The sequence below is a fragment of the Dicentrarchus labrax genome, unplaced genomic scaffold (genome assembly GCF_905237075.1).
Source record: "Dicentrarchus labrax unplaced genomic scaffold, dlabrax2021, whole genome shotgun sequence".
Taxonomy (NCBI): Eukaryota; Metazoa; Chordata; class Actinopteri; family Moronidae; genus Dicentrarchus; species Dicentrarchus labrax.
In genome coordinates this window covers 23,549,382-23,570,804 of record NW_026136702.1, presented here as the reverse complement: position 1 = coordinate 23,570,804, position 21,423 = coordinate 23,549,382, and the positions used below count along the sequence as shown (strand labels likewise).

General features: G+C 41.7%; 2 protein-coding genes across 4 annotated transcripts; both read right to left on the bottom strand.

Annotated features, from left to right (window-relative positions):
- Positions 1 to 257: 257 nt before the first annotated feature.
- Positions 258 to 18,986, bottom strand: slc22a15 (solute carrier family 22 member 15). Of its 3 annotated transcripts, none has more exons than XM_051418186.1 (13): positions 18,856 to 18,986; positions 17,464 to 17,613; positions 17,192 to 17,324; positions 14,106 to 14,270; positions 13,738 to 13,867; positions 13,337 to 13,397; positions 12,636 to 12,802; positions 10,241 to 10,381; positions 8,120 to 8,205; positions 6,679 to 6,787; positions 6,424 to 6,496; positions 4,684 to 4,842; positions 258 to 3,608 (listed from the first exon to the last, which is right to left on the bottom strand). In XM_051418186.1, exons 1-13 carry the CDS (start codon positions 18,937 to 18,939, stop codon positions 3,564 to 3,566), a joined length of 1,503 nt encoding a protein of 500 aa, XP_051274146.1. In that variant the 5' UTR covers positions 18,940 to 18,986; the 3' UTR covers positions 258 to 3,563. The 3 variants fall into 3 exon arrangements, 2 of the variants coding, with proteins under 2 accessions (XP_051274146.1, XP_051274154.1); XR_007886920.1 differs by lacking the exon at positions 258 to 3,608 and adding an exon at positions 8,423 to 8,519 and having other exon boundaries at positions 4,766 to 4,842; XM_051418194.1 differs by lacking the exons at positions 258 to 3,608; positions 4,684 to 4,842; positions 6,424 to 6,496 and adding an exon at positions 8,423 to 8,519 and having other exon boundaries at positions 6,665 to 6,787.
- A 110-nt stretch (positions 18,987 to 19,096) lies between these two features.
- On the bottom strand, positions 19,097 to 20,997 carry LOC127373674 (uncharacterized). The gene has a single exon (XM_051418352.1). The coding sequence runs from the start codon at positions 20,859 to 20,861 to the stop codon at positions 19,977 to 19,979; it is 885 nt and encodes a 294-aa protein (XP_051274312.1). The 5' UTR covers positions 20,862 to 20,997; the 3' UTR covers positions 19,097 to 19,976.
- Between the last annotated feature and the right edge of the window lie 426 nt (positions 20,998 to 21,423).

Sequence of the window (21,423 nt, the reverse complement as noted above, 5' to 3'; positions counted from 1 at the left end):
GTTGTATATTGGACAGAATGTGAAGTCCCTTGAGGCACATTTGTGACTAGTGATACTGAGCGAAATGAATATAATTTGACATGACTGGGATGGATAGTGTACCTTTTGGTCATTCAATTCAATAAAAAAACAAAGAACAAAACATCCACTGTTGCTGTTTCTGTTGCTCCTATTTGAACTGAAGAATGAAGAAAGGCAGACAGACTCTTTCCATGAGTGTGATCGTGATGAACAAAATGAGACGTCTAATAACTGGATTCACTGTTGGAACGTTTACTGCCTTTAACAGAAATAGATCATTGAACATTTTAAGGACCCATACAGTATATCTTCATGGAACACATTGGAATAGCATGATTGTACACAATACAAAATGATGGCATATAAAACATCTCAGTCAACATTTGTTTTCTAATATCTTAATCTTTAATTACATATCAATAATATCTAATATATAGTTTAACACTTCAGAGTTAAAGGCACAGGAGGCAAAATGCTCGTCAAGTGTTTACATCTTTAGTTGCAGGGAAAACTTGTGGGGGATGTTACAGCCGCTGTAGTTCAAGCTCAGTTTCACAAAAAGGTAGGAAGGGTTTGTTCAAATGGTTTAATGCACTTTTAAAAGTTTTGCCCAGAGTGGTAGTTTGACTGATGACTATTTCTGCTGTTTGACACAGGTTGGTCCCATTATTAAATAATGTGTTCTATTCTATGCATTAGCTTGGATCTTGTCATGAGCCTGAGAGTCGAGCAAAACCTGACTTTCTCATGCAAATGTTGATGCAATGTTCTCCATCATGACCACATCCTCTGGTGGTTTATTTTAAACTCACCATATAATTGTCTTACGGCTACCAGCACCTCTTGCTTCACCGTACACACACTGTGTGCAGGGCTTCTTCCTCTTCTACATAAACAATAAACATAATGGTCCCACAGTTGGGGGTGAAATGCCACACTTGTCCCACTGTCTCCCACAAACTACAAATCTTTGCTACACAGTAGATAAAGGATTAGTTCCTGACTGACCTTCAGGTTGTAATGCTGCGTGATCATGACTCAATGATTAAACGATTAAAGCTTTGACTAATTTATTAAATAGCTGATTAAATAGCTGCCGTGTATTCCATGATGTTCATTTAATAGTAAATTCAATCGTTATTTTAATTAGAGTTTCTAGTCCTAAAGTTTTGCTAGTATGATACAGCTGAACAGGAGAGTTCATCCCAAAATCAAAAATACATGTTTTCCCTCCTACCTGCAGTGCTATTTATCCATCCATAATTTAACCTGTCAGAGTTCTACCTTGAATTTAAATGAGATGGTGCATTTGGTCTTTAGACATTCATAACTGTGGAGTGCGCATTACAATCATGGTAGCTCATGAAATATGTAGGATTGGTCTGGAGAATCATTATTCATTGTGAAAACTAAATCCATGTGATTAAATGTGCTCATCCGTCTCAATTTCCGTGATCTCAAGCGGCCATCTCATCGAGCTCATACAGGTCTGGAGAACTTCCGTAAAAAGCAACTGGAATAACAAGATCTTTCAAAACGTACAGCAACCCTTTGAGCTGCATGGCTGTTTAAGAAATACATCAGATCTCCAGTGAGTTTTCTATGTAGGTAGGCAGATGATGATGATGGACAACTGATAAACTCATCATTTAGGACACAATGTATGTGGGTGAGCACTGACATCAGGTTCCCTGTAACACGATTGTACTAGTTTGAAGTTGTATCTGCCTTTTTCTACCCAATTTAAGTGCTTGACTTTGTCCAGACCCTCATGAGATTGACAAAACGGCTCTAAAACATGATTGGCTAATGCTGGTTGCCTTCGCTGGTTTGGGTTGGTTAGATTGGTTTAACCTGATGGTTTGTTACACAAAGAACCATCTGGAAAGTGTTTGTTGGAAATTGTTTGAAAAAGGGCTGGATGAACCATCTGACTATCACCGTCTATCACAGGCGTACTTTAACCAATCAGATCAACACACCAAGAGTGAAAATATCTTTTCCATCGAGAAAACTATTCAGCACTGTTCTTTGCTCTTCTTTCAGAGAAGAAAAACTAACTCACTGGCATCTACACTAACCTCTACGGGAGGCGACATTGTTGTTTAACCAACACAACGTTTCTTGCTGTCACACCTAGTGCCCACCCCTGTAGCTGCCAGTACTTCCTTCAAAAGGATGCTCTAGTACCACTGTAGTTAGGCCACAAACGTATAGATTGAAGAATATCAGGGTTAGCCAATCAGAGTCACACAGACATGCGTACTCGCTGACTCCTGATCCCATATTTTAGCTTGTATCAGAGTGGATTGTGGTGGTGGATTGTCATGGCCAGCAAATATAAACAAAAGCGACCAGCAAGTCCCCAAGAGCCGGCAGGAGATCATACCCTAACAGAAAATGCATTGTTTCTTTTATCATACAAACTCCCCCTGAAACTTCCCCCTGTATCTGTGAGTAAGTGTAAATAAACCAACCAAAGTCTTTTTTTGAACAATTCCACCTTTCTGCCGCCAGATTAAATCAAACTTCCTCTCAATAGCTGACAGCTCACTGGTTTACACTTAATGCCTCAATGGTCAGATCTGAAACTGAACTGAAACTACAGCCTGTATGATGGCGTACTAATGGATCAGCAGGTTAAAGTTCAGGGCATCTAGTTTCAGTGTCACAGGTTTGAACATGTACCGTAACCTTTCACAGAGTCAGACACAGAACAAACCCCAGCTAGAAGGTTTTAACGTACATTTATAAAAATACTACAAGATCAACCGCTAATGTTACACCCAAGTATACGCTTAGCAACTGTAAGCATGTATTGGATGAGGCAGTCTCCAATGCTGGTTTGCCTCTGGGCACACACACAGCACTGTATGCTAACACCAGCACGTGACAGAGCTATGTGCCAGAGACACAAGAGAAAGATTTCACGGTTGGGTGTGGAGCACATTTAATCCTGAATTTCAGTGAGGTCCTAAACATGTAACTCAACTGTATTTTGAGGAATATTAACATGTTTAAAGTTAGCATGTCATATAACTCATCCATATAACCTCCATTTTATAAACTCGGGAGCAGAACGCTGTCCTTTTTTGCTTAGCCAGCCGTTCAGTCCCACTTTTGAGTTTGATTTTCAAACGTCCCAGCAATCTCTGGAATGTAATGCAAGTCACATATCTGCCCTGTCACATAGTGACTGTCTCTCTCGATGTCTACCTCCAAGTAAGGCACAAACACCATGACCACATTCAGGAAATCAAATAAAAAGGCAGGGGATCAACTGTCTGGATTTTCTGTAAAATTACATACAGAACAAACCTTCGCGTCAGTCAACAACGCCCTCTTCCTGAAGCTCTGGACAGCATCTATGTCCTTGCTGCATTTAAATTGTCACAGTCCACAGATATAAAAGTGATCAGTCCTTCAAGTTAATTAAAGGGACAGTTCACCCTTTTGAGGCAGCAGTTCCATGAGGACTGAGGTGTGGACAATCTGTCTCGCTGCTCAGAGCTGCTCCGGCAGTAAAGACGAGGTCGCTGGCTTCATTTGTGGTTTGATTTCCATTCCTCATCTTCATACAAAAGAGCCTGGAAAACAAAAGGAAGAGTGAGCTATGACCAATGAAGAGAACAAAAAAAAGTGATGCAGAATGCAAATCATAATAGGAGATGAAGGTAAGTGGTGCTGTTCTGTTTTGGTTCTGTGTCCAATCGCTGCCGTAGCCTGACACACACCTCCCATGAATCACAACTGTGATTGGTCTGCTTGGTGTGTGTGTGTGTGTATTGACTAAGGATGGGAAGCGATTTTGCACACACACACTACAGATACATACACACACACACACACACACACACACACACACACACACACACACACACACACACACACACACACACACACACACACACACACACACACACACACACACACACACACACACACACGAAGAGTTCGGCACATTGTAATTACACTCATTGTATATTTACCTGTTTAATTACTGTGTTTTTATTTACTTGCCTTTTCATGATATACTGTATCTGCTGCCAAGACTGACCATTTTATTTCATTAATATGCAATGGTTGTTATAATTGAAAACTCCCAATAAAAATATTGTAAAAAAAAAAAAAAAAAAAAAGATTGGAGTGTGAAGTTAATCATCTGGCACAAACTACAGGACTGGAATGTGCACCGATAGACCCCAACGCCTCTGTCCTTTTGCCCCAGACCTAACAAGTGCCCTCTTTGATGACGTTAACTGTATTAGGCTATTATTATCATTATCATCATCATCATTATTTTTATTTAATTTTCCTGTCCAGATCTTCTGTAAGATCATTGCCTCACTGATTACTTGCTATGTTCACACTGCAATCAGTCATTATAGTTTTGTATTTTTTATTTTTATTTTGTTTTAATTTTTGTTTCAGTTTAGTTTTTATTGTTTAATTGTTGTAAACTCACATTCGTGCAGACTTCCCAGTCTCAAACGTATGCAACACCTCCTAATGCTTGTATTGACAAATATTAACGTAATGTAATATCGCTTCAGGGATATTTTTTTTTAGGCAAACTAGTTTTATTTCAGTTAACTCAAATGTTTTTGTTTTTTTTCACACTTGGTTTTAGTGTGCCTCTCTATCAGCTCAGTGCTGTGTCACCTTGCTCTCCAGCACTCGGCTGTGGGTCGGGCTGCTGAGCTCCTCCAGAGTCTCTGCAGTAGGTCCGTTGAGGGTTTCAGGCAGCAGGAGGCCCAGACAGCCTGCAGACAGACCGCTAAGACAGAACACAGTGAAGGGCAGGGAGGTGTGGAGAGCCCGCTGCAACACACACACACACACACACACACACACACACACACACACACACACACACACACACACACACATCAGAGAAAGAATAAACTGCTCAAACACTAAAATAAAAACTAAACTAAATTGTCATTAAAAATTTAAAGAGAATAAAAATAAATACTGTTTGAGACCCAATTTTATGGAAATCTATGTGGAGATGACCTACAGTAGATTTGATTAGCTACAGTAGTTAAGCACATGATGTAAACAACCTACCAAAGCCCACAGGAATATTCCAGTTTTACTGGTTTAACTTTCCTGTGCACCTCCATTTAATGATAACAATATAATACATACTGTTTAATCGTAGGAGCTGTTGCTGTTTCTGTTGTATAAGTCAAAGATCTGTTTGCTGTGTTAGCAGATGCTATGGTTCAAACTTGTGCCTGTGCTTTAGCTGCTACATCTTGCTGAAGTAACCTAATCCACCACTAGGTGTCACTGTATCTTCAGCTTTAAGTTACAACTGCTGCTCACAAGGGTTAACTGGGGTCAACAGTCCAAGTTTCACTCCATTAAAGGGGAATTTCCTGCCATTGTGATCTTAATTTCTTTCAAACAATCTCAACTCTGAAACAAGTATACAATGTCTTTTATTAATCCCTGAAGTGTCAGTGGGGTATGTGGGATACTAAAATGTTGAGAAATTATTGAACCTGAAGGTTCATTCTTGACCTTGGAAACACCCCAAAAAACCAACCCTTCTCGTTATTTACAAAACCATCTCCACGGCAACCGGGAAACTCCATCCACTGAGTGAGGTAGGGGTGTGGCTGAAAGCTGGAAAAACCCCAAGCGAGTGGGCCTAATCTTGATTATGTTTTCCAGGTTGATTAGTCATGCTGAGGAGGTTTCATCATTCAACATGAAACACCACAGTAGTATTTCATCTTTCTCATTCACTAAATCGTACCCAATTCTTTTGGTTCAACATGCCCCTTTATTGGTTGTTAGAACATCTTGCCAAAGGACTGCAGTTGAAAATTATCCAGCTGGATAACACAGTTACAGAAATGTTGATTAATGAGCGTCCTCAATGAAATGAAAGAGAAGGGCAATCATTCTGTGAGCTCAGCATCCCCATTGGATATAAGAAAAGCTCACATTCCATGTTTTCTCTTCATTGGAACAAATACAGGAGTCTCAGAAAGTTCACTATCCATTCCTTCTGGATCCTACTAACGGTCATAGGTTACTGAATGGCTCTTTAAATTTCACTTCACATCTGAGATGAAGTGCTCGCTGATGTTGGCTCAAGTTTTCTCAAGAGGAGATGTGTACTGTTGTTTAGCTATGAACCTACACCAGGGTCTCTGCAGGTTTCAACAGGTTACACTAAAGGGTTTTTAAGAGAACTATGAATGCGATTTAAAACCTATTTTACGTCCATACTAGTAAAATAGAAAAAAAAAAAAAAAGCGTGATCAATGAAATTGATCATTTAAAAATGAGAAAAATTAAACAAGTAACATTAATTTCATTAATCCAATCAATGTTTAAGACCTGTCATAATCATATTTTAAGTCTTAAAATACAGATTATTCTTACCATGGAAGGAACAAATGGTGCAAGGATTCCTCCAACTCTGCACGACATAGAGCAAACTCCTAAACCAGCGTTCCTGGAACAAACGCACACAAATACCCCCATAAAAAACTGAAAACCATTGACTTGAATATTGAACATCACTTGAAGGTTCTCACTGCATTACATATATAGAAGACACACTTGAAGCCCACCTGGTCAGCTTCAGGCAGCGTGATGTGTGTGAATAATTCAACATGCAGACTGTGGTCAGTTCACCTGATTACTGTAGGGTAGAGTTCAGAGGTGTAAACGTAGGCAATGTTGAATGCTGCACTGACCATCAGTTTTCCCAGAAGCGCCAATGACGTGACACTCAGCAAGGTCCCTGCAAACACAAATAAACACCCTTAACTTAACACCAAAAATACTGCTGAGGAGAACAAGTGACTTCGTGACCATCAGGCACACGGCATGGACTGAATGCTTGACTGGATTCAGGATGTCAAACTCATTTTGGAACATGAATTGAAGAATTAGTTTGAACCATTACACAGTAGAAACTGATTGTCTGATAGCTCTGACGGCTCATCAAACCTTTTGCCATAACTTCATTCACTTCTATATAACCCAATAATGCATCACATTTGGCAGCGAAAGCTAGGTAAACTCCCAATATAAATCATTCCCAGGGGTCACCGCAAAACTACAGCTCTGAGCCCCTGAACGGTTGGCTCTATGTGCTGCTGATAGTGTAGATTTTAAATCCAATCTCATCTTGATCTAAAGTTGAATTCATTACAGGTCACTTAAAACAAGAGCTCCTCAAAACCATTAGGTAAAAATGTAAAAGAATGAGATAAGATGGGTTAAATATGTGAAATATTAATATGTGGGACTAGCAGCTTGTTTTTCCCCCTCATCAGTTCACAGTTATTCTGTCACACTGCGATCACACTGCAGGTTTTAAAACAACTAGCTAACACTGTAGTTGTGTAATGTGATGAAATCAGCCTCACAGAACAGCTCAGCTAGTTCCAGGCTTTCAGTTCAGTTTTTCACTTCCTTCCTTTTTTTACTTGATGGTTTGAATCACAGAAAAGTGGGCACACGTTTGAACAGTTAGTAGAGTTTGTACCAACATACATTTCCCTGTGTTCCGTAATCAATTATTACATATTGTGGTGGTTTAGTTTTACAATGACAATGTAATAATATGGTGCGTTATGGAATAACCAGCCAAAATAGATGTCTTCATCTGTACACTTTACATTTTTGACAATTAACCTACATTAAACCTCCCAAATATTGAATCAGACACTGATTATGGCCTGTGGTGCCTCCCTCGGCATTATAGCTGACCGTGATCTTAGTCTAAATAGCCACATAAAAGCAGTGACAAGATCAGCTTGTTATTGTCTTATAAATAAAGCCAAACTCAGGGACTTCAGGTCAAATGCAGACTTGGAAAAACTCATTCACGCTTTTATTTCTAGCAGGGTAGCAGTGGTCTTTTGACAGGGCTCCCCAAAAAGACCCTCAAAAAGCTTCCGCTTGTTCAAAATGCAATTCATAAAAACATTACTACAACTGGTAAAAACTACTACAATATGGAATAATTCATTACACAATGTGGGGAAATGTATTATATGTTTGGTCCAGGCTGTTTATCACAAATATATTTAATTTTGTTGTGTTATTACCTAACTGTCTGTCTCACCTGTGTTTTCGGGGATAAACATGGTGCAGAGGCAGGCGGATCCGGCCAGACACAGGAAACTGGCCATGCTTTTCCTCCTGCCAGCCCTGCACAACAACACACACAACAGCTCATCAGTGCAGGCTTTAACCAGAACACCTCACATCGCTATCCGCTATATCTACATGTACACATCAGCACATTAATTAAAAGAACTCCAGAGAGTCAAAGTTGTTGTTCCATCCTGTTTCATCCAACTAAAGTCGAAAAAATTCATTTTTATCCTCTGGTGGTCTGCAAAAAGTGCTGAATGCTTGTACTTACTCTAGGCCTGATTACTGCAAAGCACTTTACTTGGCTATCACCCAGGGCTCCCTTCACCATCACCAGCTGGTACAGAATGCTGCAGCCCGACCCGTTACTGAGACAAGGAAATATAAACACATCACCCTGTGCTTGCCTCCCTACACTGGCTCCCTGTCAAATTTCAAATTGATTTAAAAATCGTATAACTTAATTTTACAGATTTAAACGGATTTGCTCCCACATCTATTTCTGATTTATTATCCCTTTATCTCTCTCATCTCATATTCATCCGCATATCCGGGATCGGGTCACGGGGGGTAGATAGTCCAGCAGGGGACCCCAAACTTCCCTTTCCCTGGCCACATGGGCCAACTCTGACTGGGGGATCCCGAGGCGTTCCCAGGCCAGTGTTGAGCTATAATCCCTCCACCTGGTCCTCAGACTGCCCCGTTGCCTCCTCCCAGCTGGACGTGCCAGGAACACCTCCCTCGGGAGGCACCCTGGAGGCATCCTCATCAGATGCCCGAACCATCTAAGCTGGCTCCTTTCGACGCAAAGGAGAAGCGGCTCTACTCCGAGTCCCTCGAAGATATCCAAACTTCTCACCCTCTCCGGAGACGCCGGCCACCCTCCTGAGGAAACCCATTTCGGCCGCTTGTACCCGGGATCTCGTTCTTTTGGTCATGACCCATCTCTCATGACCATAGGTGAGGGTAGGAACAAAGATCGACCGGTAGATCGAGAGCTTCGCCTTTCGGCTCAACTCTCTTTTTGTGCCAACTGTTCGATAAAGGGACCGCAATACCGCCCCTGCTGCCCCGATTCTCTGGCCAATCTCCTGCTCCATTCTACCCTCAATCGTGAACAAAACCCTGAGGTACTTGAACTCGTTCACTTGGGGTAAGGACTCACTCCCTACCCGGAGTAGACAAGTAGACACCGGTTTCCTGCTGAGAACCATGGCCTCTGATTTAGAAGTGCTGATCCTCATCCCAGCCGCTTGACACTCAGCTGCGAACCGATCCAGTGAGTGCTGAAGGTCACAGGCCGATGATGCCATCAGGACTACATCATCCGCAAAAAGCAGCGATGCAATCTTCAGCCCACCAAACTGCAACATCCCCCCTCCCCCACGACTACGCCTCGATTTCCTGTCCTGAAAGTCATGAACAGGATTGGTGACAAAGTGCAGCCCTGGCGGAGGCCAACGCCCACTGGAAACGACTCCGACTTACGACCAAGAATCTTGACACAACTCTCGCTTTGGAAATACAGAGATTGGATGGCCCTGGAAAGTGGCCCCCTCACCCCATACTCCCGCAGCACTTCCCACAGGTTATCCTGGGGAACCCGGTCATTACATTCTCCAAATCCACAAAGCACATGTAGACCGGACTGGCATACTCCCAGGCCCCTTCCAGGACACCTGAAAGAGTAAAGAGTTGGTCTGTTGTTCCACGACCAGGACGGAACCCGCACAGAGGTTCGACACTCAACCGGACCCCCCTTTCCAGCACCTTAGAGTAAACTTTCCCAGGGATGCTGAGTAGTGTGATGCCTCTGTAGTTTGCACACACCCTCTGGTCCCCCTTTTTAAATAGGGGAACCACCACCCCACCAAAACTTTTCTTTTTGTGCAAGCTTTTGGACATTTTTGTTGTTTTCATTCCTATTTATTTGTTCTTACTCATTCTGTTTTATTATCTCTGTGCTCATATTCCTTATTGTCTTTTTATCGGCTTTTTTTTTTTCCTTTGTAAAGCAACTATATAAATAAAGTTCATAATTGTACTGTGTTACTGAACTGAACAGTGTGTATTGTTGTGTGTGTCTCACCAGTGTTTGTTGATGAAGTATATGCAGAGCGGATAGGCGGGCAGCTCCACCAGGCCGTACATGGCTACGTTCACATAACGGCTACCAGACGTGTCGCTGGCCCCCAGAGTCAGACCGTAGTACACCAGACTGCATGCATACCTGCAACACACACGTATACTTATGTCAGGTTTAAGGACATTATGTTTAACTTCTTACATTCAACTCCTGGAAATTTTAACTTAACCATAAGCCCTAATGGCCTAACCTTAACCCTAAACTACCCCTAGGCCTTAACCACTGACCCAAAAACCTGCTTTTTTCTAATTGGATGACATGGCTTTCGTCCCGAATTGGATAAGCCGTCCCCAATTAAGGAGGCTCAGGCCCTTCAATGTGTGCTCTAGGCTGCTACGAGTTCTACCAGTGTCGTCTTCTTCGCTGTGGTGTGCTGGGGAAATGGTATCGAAACTTGTGTTAAAGCTTAAATGATCATTTCAGTGTGTTTTCTATTATCATGCATTATTCTGCATTTTTCTTCTCAGTACACATGTGACCTAAAGTACACTGATTCCCTTTTGTATGATACATTTGATGGGACAGAATCTTTTTCAGTACAACTTTGTGTCCGCACCTCTTTGTCAGACCTGCAACATCAGCTCTGTCCTCCCAGCTAAGATAGACTGACTGTTACTTTATTATCCTGAGTCATTAAATAGACTTCACTGCTTGTTGAATCATGTTCATTTGTTCATTTCTCCGTCAGGAAAAACCTAAATCCCACCACACTGACGAACCAGGCCAGCTGGCGAGGAAGGCCAGCTCGGTGGTGAGACTGAATTGGACGGTGTGGAAAGCACTTAGCACTTAAACTGTCAATCACAGCACAGATAGTGCACATGTACATACACAAAGAATACTTTTAGAAACACTGCACATGTACAATGTACATACACACAGGTTAATTCAATTGTATCTATTGTATATATTATTCCTATTTTATAATATGTTCTTTATTCTTTGTACTGAATTCCCCTGCGCTGATCAATAGAGGTACATCTTATGTTAAATGCTCTTCAGTCTGAAATGTGTCCCCAAAGGTACTGTCAAAGTCTCTCACACACTGTGACACACACACTGTGACACACACACACACACACACACACACACACACACACACACAGAGAGCAGGTAAGTGGCTATGATAATGAACATAGATCAATTATATTAATCCAGAATTGTGATTTGAAAAAAGGCTTTGAAAAGGGTTAAAAAAAAGAATTTGTGTCAGGTAATAACAGATCTGCAGCCTACTCAGCAGCTCTGACATTTATCTTCCTTTTCTGTTTTCAGAAACCTGCTTGTTTACTGTAAACTCTGATCAACAGGGTCCTCTGGCAGCAGAATAAACCAGTACGATCCAATCAGGTCTTCTCTTCAAATAAAAGAGAGAAAGAAAAAAACCTTTTCGTGTTAAAACCAGTTCAGCCTAAAAGCTCTGTAGCAGCTGTAATAAAGTAGGTGTAAAACTGGCAAGAGGTTGGTGTCAGACAAAAAGTTTTAGTGCTCTAGATACAGAGTGCTTGAAAGTATTATAGTTTTTGTTGTGAACATCACAGATCACTATGGCCAACCCAAATCCGTTGTTATAAAGCATGTTCAATTCCAAGACTACTTAATACATGTCAGCTATCATCCGTCCACTTTTTAAAAAAAATATACTGAACTTTTAGAAACTCTCAAACGCTAATTCTTACAATCGATTTATAACCTCAGACAGATCGGAGGATGGAATATGCACCATTTTTGGGATTCCATTTACAATAAAACCCAGACATTCAGCTGTAAAGTAAGTAAGATCATTTGTAGATACTAAACCAACCAAGCATTTGTACATTAGATTACTGCTTCAGCCCGCTCTGTCCAACAATATTCAAGATATTTGTGAGATATTACAATACGAACATGAATCAAAATGCTGTGGCAATCCATCCAATAGCTGTCGAGACCACAGAAATGTACAAAAGAAAATTTTCTAAAGATGATTTTTACGCATGTATGAACGGCAGAAAGTACCTCTGAATTCATTTAAAATAGCACATAAATCTTTGACAGTACCTTTGGGGACACAAGTTAAGCAGAGATATTAGCAGTGGTGGGCTAACAGTTGCAAAGGTAGTTTCAGTATGAGCAGCAGTTTCATTAGCAGTTCTGGCAGTAATGATAAAAGTGAAATGATAGAAGTAGCCATATTCGTAGTAGAAATACTGTAGTTAAAGAAGAAGTAGCAGTAATAGCTCTGATTTGAGCCTGTGGCAGCCAGATTTGAACCAACAACCCTGTGTTAATGAGCCTGTTTAAGCAGCTTTGAGCTTAAGCAGCTGCACTAACACTTCTTCTGTGGTGGTATACTCACCAGACATACATGAGCACCATGGTCCTCAGACGGAGGACCGGATGGATCACCAGCTGCAGGACACCCGCGCCCTTGTTGACATGGTTACCGGGTTTAGCAGCACCGACACGTTGCAGCATCAGGTTGTTGGCAGCGTTGCCGTTCCTCAGAGCCATGTAGCGCAGAACCTATTAAGACAAGATAGAGCTTCCTAATTAAGTTACTCAGTGTTAGGTTGTTGACTGGTAACCGTGACACAGGCTGGCTCAATGCCATTTTACAGTGAGGTCGAGGAAGACTCAAATTAATTCTCTTGAAAGAAGAGGCAGAGAAAAAAATAAAATGTAATCTTATTTCAGAAACTTAAGTCCATTTAAAGAAAAAAAAAGTGACTGATAGTCTGTCAATCATTTTCTCGATTGATCGGTTAATGTTTGGCCCATAAAATGTCCCAAAGCCCAAGGAGATGCCCTCAAATGTCTAGTTTACTGTCAAAGAGGACAAGAAAATCAGAAAATATTTTTTTTTTCATAAAAAATGACTCAAAAATGATCGACAAGTCGAAATATCTGCCCAATAATAAATAGTTTAATAACAACTAATCAGTCGTTATTGTTTTACACTGATATTTCCCTCAAACAGGCTTTTGGCTGCCACAGCCCTCTCATACTGATACAAGTACAGCTAAAACAAACTCGGCACTGTTGTATCAATATATTTACCTCCTCAGCTTGCCTTGTCTGACCCTGAGAATACAGCCAACGAGGAGATTCTGGAAGAGTGCTGGAGGAAAGGAGACCAGAGGAGAGATTACAGCTTGTGATGCAAAATGTATGTAATTATAAATGATTTTATCTTATTCTATGGATTTGATTATCTTCTGTGTCTTATCTATGTGTGTAGTAGTGTGTAGTAGTGTGTGTGCTCAAAAATTCACAATATCAGCCAACATCAGTGAATTTTGGCCTCTAAAATTGGTATCGTTTCAAAAATCCAATGAGGGTTGGGCTCTACTGTATTAAAGTCACCCCTGAGGAGAAATGTTTCTTAAAGGCACCAGTAGATTTGTTTTTGTTTTAGATGGATGCGGGCGGTGGCTTGCCTCTCTGAGGTTTGTACTCACACAGACAGCAGGAAGAAAAGGACACCGGACGAGTTGGCCGCTGTGGCCAGGTTCCTCCACGGCTGGATGAAGTAGCCCAGAGCTCCAAACAGAGCGATGCCGACCGCAAAAGACATACTGGTCAACGTCCCTGGAGAAAAAAATAAATACAAACTCAGTCCAAGAGGATCAGCAGGGTGTGGTTAAAGTGACCACATTGTAATGTCAAAATCTCATGTTTGATTACTAAACAGCCATGGGAACTTTTCAAGCCCACACCCACAACTACATCCTGACACAACCAAAAGTCCCTGCTAGCTTTACCATAACACTAAGACCTATAGTCGGCAAATAATCATATAAATTCATGTAGGACAGGATTGTCTTACCAGTCATGGCCCAGTAGGACTTGCCCACGTACTCCTGAGTGAGGACGAAGCAGACAAGCCCGATGCCGCCGTTCATCAGCCCCACTAAGAGACGAGACACGGCGAAGACCTCATAGCTGGGTGCGAAGGCAGTCACATAACCAAAGACCACCTCAAAAAACAGACCTGGAGGGAAGATAAAAGAGACAGAGAGGCAGAGAACACCGTTCTGTTTAATGGTCTTTTTCCATGTCTCTGCATGCAGCGTGAAACCAAGCTGTCATCAACAGCTCCGCTTGGAACATTCAAACCGCCTTCAAACACAGTGGCATAAAAAAGTCATTCATGAGTTTGTCTGTCTAAAACCACAGAGGGGGGAGGCTGATATGGGACTGGGGAATTGTATTATCATTTCTGAGTTCTTCATGTTTATAGACCTTGGGTCGCCAAAGTATCATGGGGGGGTCGTGAGACCTTTTTGATTTTAAGGGGTGTAAGAAAACATAAAAAATATACACAGTGTATATGTCAGAATTCCATTCATTTATGTGAAGAAAAACAAATGAAATTCTTATTTTTAAAGTTTAAATTATGATTAGAGATGGAAACACTGAACACAAGCTATATTCACAGAGCCTTCAGCTTCTGATGAACAGTCTCATCCTGCATTATAACAACAGCCAAGTATCAGGAGAAGAAAAAAGATGAAGTAGGGATGATTGCTAAAAATAGTATTGTATAAAAAAAATAGCAGAACTAATCTCTATTACAGTATTCACACAAAATAATACAAATTAATTCATCCAAATTGCTTGTTTTACACATATTTCATGCTGTTATTGTGTTCTCTATTCGGGCTCATTGTACAGTTTATCAATTGTTCTATATGTGTTGAATACAATATGAAATATCCATATAAAAAGGCACTGAGTCAGGGGTCCCTGAAGGAAAAAGGTTGGGAGTCTAGTCAATGTTAAGTGTATTTACTGCACCGCTGTAAAGAGTCGCTTCAGTAATTAACTTCAGGGAAATTAGTCTAGCTGAACTGGATAGCGTGCTCTGTATTACTGTGAACAGTATTCACACAGTCACAAAGCTTATGCCGATCTCATTTTACAGCTGCAGGGAGGGGGGCCCCCCGCCGGCCACACACTTGCCACGGCATAGGACACGTGAAGCGCTCGGTATACTCGCCGTTCTCGACATGTCGCGCGACAATGTGACGTCACAGGAGCGCCGTAACTATTTATACTTGTGCATGGTGGTCGCGACACTAGATGCAGTCTTCTCCTGAACAGAGGTGTCGCAACTGAGCAAAGGCTACCGACTTTTCTATTACTGGGCACTACTTCTCAGACCGAGACACAAGACATAGCAAGCTAGCTAATATTACTGACAGCTAGAAGGCCAGCTCGCCGTCTTTCTGCAGCCTTTTATTTCACCACGCTCTTGCCAACAACTAAAAGCCAGTCTCAGACTGACTCCTGTTTGGCAGCTTCTTGTTGGATCACGCTCTCCTTTCTCTTCGTAGCTTCCTTCCCTCATCCTCTGAGGTCTTTCCGCCTCAAACAATAACAATGTCCATATAAGCTACTGAGTCCGATTACACTGCCCGCTCAACAGGCTCTGATCTGGCATAACACCAGTGTCAATGCCGCCCCCAGTGTCAGTGTTACCAATGTAAACACAAACCCTCCCTGGGTACTCTCAGCACCCAGCAGTATGGCTGAGCTAACAAGCCAACAGCAACTACTTCATTGTCGGTCAGGAAACTCCGTAAATCACAGAGAGTTGAGGCAGAGCAGCTGGAGGACATCAGAGGGAAAACCAGTAAACAGTATCTCCATATAATATGATCCAGTTTCACCAAAATCCCTGACATAGTTGGTGGTGTGACTTTATGCCGTAAAGTGTTAAGCACTTGTCCCAACCCGGACACAAAGGCTCCATAGTGCAAGAACAGTCATTTGGGGTGCAGAGCGGGAATGACAGAGGCATTCACTGTATTACAACTCAGCGTAGCATGGGCGCTGTTATTTTAAGGTAGAAAAGTTACATAATGTCGCTTTAAGCACCTAGCTGATGACAAAAAACTGTTAGCTAACATGTTCTCGACAGTACATTTATAATTTCTTTAAAATCAGGAATATACTAATCCAACCTCAGTCCCGATACTTCAACTCAGAGCACCGATCCAAAACTAGTGCTCTGTTTTTCCCAAATTCAAAATACAGTATGAATACCTCACTGCATAGAATTTATTGGAATAATCTTGATGAGGGATTTATGGGATTGCTGGGGCAGTAAAAAACGAGTCTCCGGCACACTGACTGAATAAATGTAGGCGATAGTGGAAACGCTGAGTTACTATAATGAAATCCCATCACCACTATATCATATCTGATGTGCTTATCAAGGTCAGCACAATATGTCAGAGGTTGTGAACGACAAAATCTGTGTTTATTTTCTATAAAGTAGACTCCAGGTATAAACTCACATAATTGGTGCTTTGTTAACAGCTGGGAAATTAAAATTTCTAAACCAGGACTAAACCAGTATTTCTTAAATTCTTCCTTTAAATGTTCTAGATTTCTGAATCAGGACTCAAATTTCCAGTGTTTACAAGACAAACAACACAAACAGGACAAACTCTCCGGGACAACTTCACTGAGACAAATCTGTCCTATAAGGTCTGTGTAGGGTTTCTGCAGCTTTCAGCAGGTTAAACCTTTTTAAAGACCTTCTTAAGACCATAAGAACCATAAAGACATATTTGTATGTCCTTACTGGCACGATATGATGGAAAATGGCTATTGGTTCCATGTTGGGTTGGTTTTGTACTTGTAACAGCATGAGCAATACTGTTTCTAAAAACACATTTAAAAGCGGCCACACTTTTAAATGTGTTTTTAGAAACAGTATTACCATGTTCAAATGCAACGTTATACACGTAATGTTAACTTAATTAATCTAATAAATTTTAAAGATCTGTAAAAATGATATTTAGGACTTTTTAAGATATTTTAAAACTTAAAATTCTGATTATTGTATTTTACACTAGAAGACATTTTAAGACCTGTGAATACGTTGCCCGTGGTTTTTCTCACCTGTCAAGTAGACAGGTCTCCTACCAATCCTGTCAGACAGCGGCCCAAAGACGATGTTCCCGACCAGAAGCCCGGCGAAGAACAGCGATCCAGCTAGACTGACCTTGTAAGCCTGCTGCTTGACGAGAAACCACTGGGGAACACAGAGACAGTGACAGACAGCCTTATTTGTGGACTTCATTCAGCTTCATTCATGCAAACGAGCACACATGCTGAATCAGAGGCCTTGGCTGGGTGAAAATGTAAATACACACAGCCTCTGGCTCCCTCACCTCTGTCACTATGGTGTCGATGTCCTCTGTAAAGACGACACGTTGGAGGAGCTCCTGCTGGCCGGGTGGGACGCCGTCCTGCTGCTCGATGCGGTACTCTGGCGTAGATCCAACCAGAACGATCAGCATGGACTGACAGGCCATGTACACCTGAAAACACACAGAGACGGTTCTATTAGAAGTACTGACATCACCACTACAGCAGCTATCAGTGTGTACGTCTGACCACTCTGCAAACCCGGCAAATACATTTTCCAGCTGACGTAGATGTTCTGTATCCTTCTAGTGGAGGATGTTCTAACCCTTCACTGCATTATTAACTTGTTTTGGATCAAAGGCCAACATGAGGCTTGTACATGGTTCTACCCTTCTTCTTAAGTGTTGACAATGTGTAGCAGAACTGTCTTTATGATGTAATATTAGTAAGACATGTACCCAGCCAGGATACTGAGCCCCAGGGAGTCCTTTCAAATGACTCTGAGTGACTCAACAGGTTTTAAAGACCCTGCTACTTTATGTTTAACTTCATTTTAAACTAATTATGAAACCAAAGAAATGCGGAGGATAAGTCCATAAATGAGATTCGGTGGTGTTTATTAAGAAAGATAGCAAACAAATACAGAACATATCAAACCCACACAACGTCAATAACAGCATCATCCACTAACGTTCCTAGCTAGCTAGAGCGGGAGTTAGCTTAACCCTATGAGACAAACTTCATTTAAAGATGCGGCCGTTTGGGATTACATTCGTTATTTGTGACAATTTAGAACAAGTGGGAAATTGCTTAAACCGATTTAGAAATACATGGGATGTTGTAATTAATTCGGCATGCGTTTGACATACCTATGAGCTATATCATTTAAATTATTGTAAAAATACTAGTCTGACAGTGCTGGTCAATGCAGGAATCCGCGCAGGGGATGTTATTTCAGCCAATAAGAGAAGCAGGAATGAAAGGTTCACTACGATTCATTTATGTCTAAACGAGACTTCTATGGTATACCGAATTACAGTGAAACTCGTATAGATGTGTAAAAAGATTTGAATTGTGGCCCATCTTATTTGTAAGCTTGCCCATCAACATGGCAACAACATTCTTTCCGTTTTTAAAAGGAAGTCTGGTGTAAAGTTCCCGGTAGAAAGTGCACTTGCTGCGTTCGTATCTAACGATAGCGATGACAGTTCCAACGTTAAAACGTGAGAACACTCACGCCGACATTGATGTTATTCTGTAAGTCCGCAGTCAAACTCTTAGGAAGCCCTCCGGCAGAGGCTGAAAGCCACGTAGCGATACCTCCGTACTAACGTTACGTCTCCGTCTGCAACGTTATTGCAGGGGACGCTTTCCGCGGTTGTCTAAAACAGATACTTTCAAATACACCAACTAACCTGTGTCAGAACAAGGACAGCCACCGCCCGCTTCTGGTAGGGTCCAAACTCGCCGACAACTTTAAAAGCTTCTTCTAAATCCATCCCAGGCAGGGCGGTCAGGCGGCTCTCTGCTTTAGCATCGCCACCGCGGCAGGAAGGAACGAGAGCGTCATCCGCGCGTACTTCCGGCTTCGCTTCAACCCTGCGTCGTTCGAACAAAGTTCATACTCATGGAAAATAACGAGACAAGGCCAGTCTGTTTAGTGGCGGGTCGGTTTATTTAAAAGGCACTTTGTAAAAACAAATCATACGCCAGTCAGCACTTTGAAATTCTATTTAAAATAAATTAAAAATAGTGGCATGAATACGTATCTCTATCTGAACTAAACAGGAAGACTATATGACAGAAACCACACGATCACACCAGCCAATGTACAAAAATATGATACCAAATAACTTTGAGTACACTGATCCGAGATTGCTCATCACATACAGAGACATTCAAAATGCTGACACAGCCAAACATGCACTTAAATACATCAGTAAAAAGAAAAGCATGTTTATATTGTATATACACATTTCATTAATCTGGCTCTTCACCACTTTGTAGCTGAAGCAAAATAAAAACATTAAGAGCAGAGTGCCAATGTTGTCTTCTCAAGTTAAGCATTTTTTCTCTGTGATCAGTACTTCATCTAGCCCATCAACACAAGATTACGTGGGAAACTGTATACACACACATTCAATTTATTTATGTTATTTTTTTAAATAGGTGGGCAGCAATTTCATATTCTACATGGTTGGCATATTGCATATATAGGATTGGTGTAATACTGTGAAATCAAATGCTGAAAGGACAATAAAAGGCAGGTTGTTTTGCTGTACAATGCAATAAAAAGATCTGTCCATCCATCCAGCCTCCCTTTTCACCTGAAGTATCCATACCACTCAGTCCCATTAGTTATAACCTACACACCAACTCTACTGTTCCTCGAGGACATTCTCTGCTGCAAGTAACAGTCCATGATGTACACAGCTGAATGCTAAAAAACATTAAAAAAATGGACAGAAGTAGCTGTGGACAGGGGCACCAGAGTGCAGATCTGATCCTGTTCTCAGGAGACAAAAGTTCCACAAGTTCATGCAGGGTTAGCATCCCCATCAGGCTTTTTGTGTAGGAGGGCGTCGGTATTTCCCGCTTCAGTCCCTGAGTTTGGATTGTCAGCAGGCGGATTTCCATTTCCAGACTGAGTAACGTTTCCACTTCGAAATCGATTGTATAACTTCATGATTGTGGCTCGCTTGAAATATGCCACAGCCCCAGCCGCCACTACTACCAAGGTTACAATGACAGAGACGATAATCGCAACCGAACCACTGTTAGGGTCATCAGGCTCCTTCTCTGAGAACAACGGATTGTCTTTGGGTTCACTTTCTTTCTCACTGACTGGGTTCTTCATCCGGCAGGTGAATGTTTTAACATATGCTATCTCAGTCTTGATGATGAGCATGTCCTTCTCCTTCATCGACTGCAGCCATTCCTCGTTGTCCCTCTTCCAGCTGTAGGTGACAGGTTCAGCCTTTTTAGTTTCTTCACCACAGGTCAGCGTGCAGTTGGTAGAAGCAGAGGAACATGTCAGTGGTTTGATGATTATGGAAGGTTTGGGAACTTCCTCTATCACTTTAACATCATAACGCTGATCCTGGACCTTGTTGTTGATGTCCACTGTGTACAGACCTGTGTGAGTGATATTCATGTTTCTGACTTCCAAACGTCCACTGGTTATGTCCAGGGTTGTGTGGCCTTGAAACGGGATGAAGTAAGTCAAATCAGCTTCACCCTTCGCCCACTCTGCCAGCAGATTACCATTGTGTTTCCACAGGATGTTGGTGATAACTCCAGTGAAAGGAGGCCTCAGGTCTACGTTACCACCAACCGCAACGTATCTAACTTCGGCCAGAGCAGAGTTCAGCACCGCCAGAAGCCCCACTGTCAGGAACCAAAACCCAGACTGTTTCTCCATGTCCACTGATCAGCAAAGGACAGAAATAATTCCGACCGTCATTACACACAAAATGTCGACTGTTAGCTCGCAGCGCGGTGAAAATGCGTCCACACCCTTCTCTTCCTTGTTCTTCTGACGCAACAGAAAAAAGTGTACCGTGAAGAACGAGGTCCCCGCAGATTGTAGGCGTTCTCGTCAGTGCCTGACCTTAATTCGAATATTTTGTTCTTAGTTTTAATCCATAACTCATATCACAAACAGCATTGACTTACTACCACAGCTAGCTCTTATAAATCTAGCAACAATGTACCGTGTATATTGTCGAAATTACACGCGTCCTTCGAAGCGTGAAGGCAGTAACGTTAGCCAGCTATATGAACGTTAGCTAGCTATATATGGATGTTAGCTAGCTACCCGGAGCGACTCCCTTCAGCGACTCACTTGTTTTAACTTGGAAAGAAAAATAAAATAAAGACCCCCAAAAACCGAACGCACACTCAGTATTCCGGTTAAGGATATACTGTTAGGTATTATATTTCGATAGGCAAGTTTTGACTTTTGGCAGGAAATTTTCCAGTTA